This window comes from Manis javanica, chromosome 16 (assembly GCF_040802235.1).
Source record: "Manis javanica isolate MJ-LG chromosome 16, MJ_LKY, whole genome shotgun sequence".
Classification (NCBI taxonomy): Eukaryota; Metazoa; Chordata; class Mammalia; order Pholidota; family Manidae; genus Manis; species Manis javanica.
The window spans coordinates 12,009,784-12,016,240 of record NC_133171.1 but is presented as its reverse complement, the minus strand read 5'-3'; the positions used below and the strand labels follow the sequence as shown (position 1 = coordinate 12,016,240).

General features: G+C 56.7%; 2 protein-coding genes across 2 annotated transcripts; one reads left to right on the top strand and one right to left on the bottom strand.

Annotated features, from left to right (window-relative positions):
• Positions 1-667: 667 nt before the first annotated feature.
• Positions 668-2,995, bottom strand: FOXQ1 (forkhead box Q1). Its single transcript, XM_037011599.2, has one exon. The coding sequence runs from the start codon at positions 2,712-2,714 to the stop codon at positions 1,539-1,541; it is 1,176 nt and encodes a 391-aa protein (XP_036867494.2). The 5' UTR covers positions 2,715-2,995; the 3' UTR covers positions 668-1,538.
• LOC140846877 (uncharacterized) lies at positions 2,713-6,147 on the top strand. The gene is made up of 3 exons (XM_073225019.1): positions 2,713-2,793; positions 2,990-3,615; positions 5,888-6,147. Exons 1-3 carry the CDS (start codon positions 2,713-2,715, stop codon positions 5,949-5,951), a joined length of 771 nt encoding a protein of 256 aa, XP_073081120.1. The 3' UTR covers positions 5,952-6,147.
• Positions 6,148-6,457: the final 310 nt, after the last annotated feature.

Sequence of the window (6,457 nt, the reverse complement as noted above, 5' to 3'; positions counted from 1 at the left end):
TGATCAAAACCTTCCATTTTTAATGTGGGAAATCATCTTTACCCCACCTGAAGCGACATTTTCTCTTCAGAGCACAGCTGAAGCAGGCCAGGCAGCCCACCTCAACCACAGGTATCCTCATACAAAAGGGGAGGGTGAAAAAAAGCCCCACACCCAAACGAACTTTTGTATTCTTAAAAAAGTGGATGGTTTAGCTTTCACAAACCTCTTGAAATTTGAGTTGCAATTACAATTGCTCTGAAGAAATCTTGGGTATATTAAGTCTTATGCCAAGATTGTTTACAGCTTTTTGAACCCCAAGTCAGAATCAATTTACTTGAAAATGCCTGCTTGACTATAAGCTTATTAATAACTCAGTTTGTCTGCTGATGGATTCTTGGGGGAGAGGGACATAAACACCTCATCATTTGTTCTGGTAACCTTTAAGTGAACGAATTCTTACGGAGGTCACTGATTTGAAGTTTAAAGAATCCCACCGATGCAAGTCCCATCCTGGTGATCAGTCAAGCAATTTTTCAAGTAAGGAAACCTTCAGTCTGCCTCTACCTTTATTGAATTATCCAGGAGAATGTTTCAACCCCTACAGGAAGTTTTGTGAGAGTCAAACCTGAATCCTTTTTGGAGGGGGGAGTAAAAAACTATCCATGTTCAATCCATCACCACAAAGTGCAAAGTCAGTTGTGAGTTTTATTAAAAAATAAGCACTATGCCTGGGTTTCATAAAATTTATACATGAATATGTACACAAACACAAATAAAATAATATTAAAAATAAAAATCACACTTGCTTTCACGTGGCAGCGGTCCTGGCACCCCATATACATAATGCTACCTTCTCCTTTAAAGACATTGCTTGGCCCAAAGAGACCACAGTTAGAGATCACTGAACCACTAATAAAGCTGTAGCCCGTTGCCTGCAACATTTTCAATTCAGATTTCAAAAATATATAAATAATTTAATTACAAAACCCAACTATATATATATATATATATATAATCTTTTGGCCCAGTGAAGCATTTGGTCAATAGCAGAGAAATGACTGCAGATTCTCTGACACCTCTCTCTCATTCAGTCACACCTGTAAATACCACATACGCACACGGAGCGGGGCCCAATAAACCCCGAACAGTAGTCATGCCATTTGTCATATGGAATGGTTCCCTGATGAGCCTCCGGTGTTTCTTTTTAGGGACAAATCAGTGGAAGGAGCAACAGAAATAACAGGTATGGGGGGAACCTGGGCATTCAGAAGAGAGAAGTCTTTTTCAAGTGAGAGACGGACAGGGTCGGTCAAGAATCTAAGACAATTATGAAGAATTGCTTTGGTCCTCGGTAAAGTTTAAAAAGACCAAGGAAAATAAGCAGTCTGAACTAAGTTAAAACATTCTGTCAAAAATGCTTTATCTTTAAGGCACGTTTGATGGATTTTTTTTTTTTCTTTTAGAGTCTCCCCTTCCCCTGGGCAGAAAGTGCAAAGCCCTGACCTGCGTTCCAGCCTCCCGGACAGCGGCCGACCCTGCCCGCCGGGCGGTGCGGCTCAGGCCAGGAGCGTCTCCAGCGGGTAGGGCAGGTGCGCGCCCGGCCCGCAGGCCGTTGCCGCCTGCAGGGCCGCGGGCAGCCTCAGGGGGCAGTACAGGTGCGCGCCGCCGCACGCCGCCCGGCCTCGGAGCTGCTTGGCAGGGGCCGGGGAGGAAAGGGGCGCGAGCAGGAGGTGCGGCGCTGGCGGCGTCTCGGCTCCGCGCGCGCCCAGCAGCGCCGGCTCGGCCGCGCCGTAGGCGCAGAGCGGTAACAGGGCCCCGCCGGGCGCCCCCGGGAGGAGCGCGGGGTACGGGGTCAGAGGCGGGCAGGGCGCAGCGCCCCACGGCAGCCGCGCCCCGGGGCTGTCCGCGTCGCGACGGCTGCGGAAGGGCTTGCTGAGGATGCTGTCTATGGCGAAGGAACTGGAGAACTTGCCTGCAGGGATGGCGCGCCTTTCCTGGCGGGCGGGCGAACGCGCTCGGGGCGAGGCCGGGGCGGCGGGCGCGGGCGGCGGGGGCGCCGCGGCAGGCGGGGACCCGGCTTCCTCGGGCCGAAGCCCGGGTGCGGGAGCTGCCGCCCGGTGGCTGAGGCGCTTGCGGCGGCGGCGGAAGACCCCGTCGGCGAAGGTGTACTCGCTGTTGGGGTTGAGCATCCAGTAGTTGTCCTTGCCCCAGGGCCGCGACGGGTCGCGCAGCACCTTGACGAAGCAGTCGTTGAGCGAGAGGTTGTGGCGCACCGAGTTGCGCCAGCCCGTGTAGCTGCCGCGGAAGAACGGGAACTTGCTCATGAGGTACTCGTTGATCTCGGCCAGCGTCAGGCGCCCGCCCGCCGAGTCGCGGATGGCCATGGCGATGAGCGCGATGTAGGAGTACGGGGGCTTGGGCCGCCGCGTGTACGGCTTGCTGCGCGCGCCCTCGGTGCCCCCCGCGCCGGCCTGCTCGTGCCCCCCCGCCGCCGCCGCCGCCCCCTCCGCGGCGCCCGGCCTGCCGCTCGCGCTCCTCTCGCCGCGGCCCGCCAGCTCCCCCGCGCTGCCGCCTGCCGCCGGGCTGTTGGCCGCGCAGTCCCCGTCCGAGCCCAGGGAGTCATCGCCGGCTGTCGACGGCGGAGATGGCACGTCGCTGCCGCCTGCGCCCTCCAGGTCACTACCCGGTTTGTCCCGGAGGGCCGCGTGGGGGCCGAATACCTCCAACTTCATGCCCACGCCCTCTGTGCCTGCCCGGCGCCGTACGCTTTTCCTTCGCGGGCTCTTGGGAAGCTGGTGCCGAGGGCGGGGGGTGGCGATTCCGGGGCCGGGAGTCCTTTCTTTTCTGTCCCGGGAGCTCGCCCTCCTTTGGAGACAGTCCGTTTTCCGTAGATAGAAGAGTTCTCTTCCGCTGGTATTTTTCTCGGGAGATGTTGTATTTATTGGTTGAACTAAGAGGGGCGGAGAGGAACGAGTTGGGTGGGTACCGTCTTCAGTTCTAGAATTAGAAACTTCGGGGTGAAGGCGTGCAGAGGTGCGGTTACCCTCTCTGGTGCCCCAAAGCGCGCCGGGCTCGGGATTTCTTGCTGGACGCAGGAAGTGTACGCATCTGTTCTCCGTTCAAGAGACCGGGAAGGGCTCCTCCCTGGAGGTCGCAGGTGCGGGCCCGGCGTCCTGGAGGCCCGGAGACGACGCCGGCTGCTGTGCGTGCCACCTTTCGGGAGGGTCCGGCGCCTTCAGCCTTGAACGCCCGCGGAGCCGAGTCCCTGAGGCCGTGGCGCCTGCAGCCGCCTCTCTGCCCCGGGCCTCTGGAGCAGCATCTTGGCGCTGGCCGGCCGTGGCTACGTATTTTCCCCACCTTCTGCCCGGCCCAATATAACCCTGCGGCGGCTCCGCTGGGCGGGGCCTGGGTGCCGACGGCAAAGGGTGGGGAACGAGGTGGCCGAGGTGGCCTCGGTTCCTCGGCGGGCGCGCACCAGGCCGAGGCCGTGCGGCTACGGGGCCGCAGAGTCTCTGGGCGCCGGTTGTTTGTTTCGGCTGCGCCCCGCTCCGCCCTCCGCCTCCCGCCAATGGGGAGGGCGCGCGCGGCTGCGGTGGGAGTGCGCCCGCCCCGCCCGCAGGCTCCTCAGCTCAGGTGAGAGCGTCGGCCACCCCGGAAGGGAACCGGCTCCCTGAGCTCGCGAGGGCGATCTGGGCGCGTGGGCACGGCGGGGCCACCTCTAGGCGGCACCTGGGAGGGCTGGCCCCGCGGCAGCAGAGGCTTTGCTCAGGCCTGCCGCGCTCCTAAGTTGCGCGCGGTGCGGGTTTGCCGCTGTTAGTGAAAATGGTGCTTCTTCGGAAGGCAACCCCTTCTCGTCACTGATGTGGTGCTGAACAGATACCCATGGGGCACATTGTGCAGTGATCTCTTACGGAAGCCCTGTGCTGTGCCCCTTCCTACGACTTTCTTTTGAGGACTGTCTTTTTTCATTTTTGAATGAGTGAAATACTGGACCTGAAATGACGCCTTTTTTGGATGACCTTGACTCCTGCTCGCTAAAAGGCCTCCGACTTTCACTTTTCTTTAGCTTCCTTATCTTTTTCTTTGCCTGGCTGGTGGGAGGTGCATCGGTGTCCGCCTCTTGGCCCGGGGCAGCTGTGCTGTTGAGGGGTGCCACGGTCTGTGCGCGAGCGCCCCCGGAAGCCTCGGGACGGAGGAGCCGCGGACCCCGCCGCGCTGTTGCCGGGTTCCACCAGTCCTCTGGAGCCAGAGGCAGGGCGTGCTCCCGGGGCGAGGGCGGAGAGAGCGGTGTGTTACGGCCATTGCTTCCCAGTTCTCCTTGGGGACTTGTGTCGTGGTTTCAGTGGCACCGGTGTCGGACATTCGGGAAGGGGAGACATTTCTCCCTTCCCGGACATTCGCGTAGTCGGTGTCGATGCTCCAAGGAAGGGGTGCCTTGACCTCCCGGAAGGGCGCGCTTCTTACCCGTTGCCCTTCTATGCGGTTTCCTTCTTTTTCCTGCCTTTGTTGCAGATAGCGACGGAGCTGCGAGTACGTGGCAGCTCACCTTTGATGTTTACTTTATTACTTTCCAACTTCTGTGTAGCAGCTTTAAAGGCATTCGGAAGGGGGAGGGCAAAATTGCAGCTCCATGGACGTCTCTGTTATTTTTGTGTTTGAAGAAATGATAATGTTCGGAGATTAGGCTAAAGTTTATTCCAAGTGCGATTTGGGAGCCCGGCGGGGTGGTGTGGGGAAGGGGGAAGATGGCTTCCTTTCCAGAGACTAGCTGCCCCAGAGGGGATTCGCTCAACTCTAGCCCTGGGAGTTTATTGACTCCTGGACCAGGAGAGGAGAGTGGACCGGGACAAGAACGCAGCCAGGTAAAGGCCTCGATTTGGCTAGGGACATTCACAGTGAATGCTCTCCTTGTTTGAACTCTGGAGGTGAGCAGGGCAGGAGGGCGAAGGACTGTTTGATGGGGGAGATAAGCTCAGGGAGGGTTGAGATGTGTTGACTACAGAGTCTAAGGGAGATCCCTGAGAGACTCTAGGGCCACGGGGTCCTGGAGACACCCAGTTCTAACTTAGAGACCTCACAGGTGAGCCATTCTGAAGGCCTGAAGCCACAGAGCAAGCAGCTATCGCCACATCCTTGTCCTCATGCAACCCAAATACCTCCAGGTATTTGCAGAGACACTCCCTTGGAGGTGGTCCCTGTACAAACACCCATAGCCTCCTTCATCCCGTCCTGCGCACCCCCTATCTCCATTCCCCTGCCTGCTCCAGGGGTCTTCCAGTTAGTGTGGGAAGTTCCAGTGAGCTGCAGCCTGTTGACAGAGATACTGTTTAGAGAGGAGGAAAGAAAATCTCCAGAACGGTGGGCCCTGCTGGCACTCACACTCGACTGTAGTGGCCTTGTTGTTTTGCCCCTCCTCACCTGTCAGAGAAGCCCCTCAGAATGGACTACACGTTTTCTCTCTGCTTCTGTGCAGATCCTGTGCACTCAGGTTTCTTGCATTGAATACACAGTAGGTGCCCAGGGCCTGGGGCTGCAGTGGAGCTTTATACTCTGGGCCCAGGAGGTGGTGTCCTGGCCTGGTGGCAGGGACAGGGGTTGTGGCTCTTCCAAAAGGAACATCACTCACAGCCAAGGAAGGCAGATGCCTCCCTGTCCTGGAGCCACTTTCCTTCCCCAGCCCTTCCCCTCATTCCCAGCAGTTGCAGACTCTTTTCTTTCCCCCCTTCCGCCATCCCAGGTGGGAAAAGACCTGCCAGGAACTCCTGTAGGGTAGGCCTTCCCCTTGCCTCAGGGCTGGGCCAGTGTGAGCTGCTGTGGTCAAGTTTGGAGCCTAAAACGGTTCAGAGGGAAGTGGGTGGGATGGAGGCAGGAGAATTCTCAACAGAAAATCCTTCTCTCCTTTCAGAGGGACTTCCAGCAGTATGGCAGTTGGCTGGAGAGGAATGCCTGGTGGGAATGGCAGGAAGTGAGCCACCTGGAAAAGACAAAAAGATCCCCAGGAACCAGAATGTAAGCCCCACTATGGCAGGGTTTTTGTCTTTTTCCTTCTCTGCTGAATTCCTCGTCCTTACCTCTGGAATGACTGTCACATTGTGCCATTTGCTGAGGACATGCTGCATTTGTCTGAAATTAAGATCAAATAAAACTCTTTCCTTTTGTGGTTAACCTGGTATATTCAACTGTTCTTTACAGCTGGAAAATTTTTTACCTTTTGCAGATAAATGAAAAAAATGGGAATGGATGGAGAAGGGTGTCCATTCTCTGCATCTCTATCCATGGCATCCTCAAGGCCGGCACAGTGGAAGAGATGAGACACTGCAAAAAACCCCACACACAATGTTTTGTTAGTTCTGAAGTTACCCAGAAATACTTAGAGATTTCTCCTCCCTAAATTCTCAACTGTTAGGGGGTCTGCTGTGGATGGGGTTATAATAAATGCCTGTAGGTAGAGCCTAACCAAACACCCGTAGGTCTG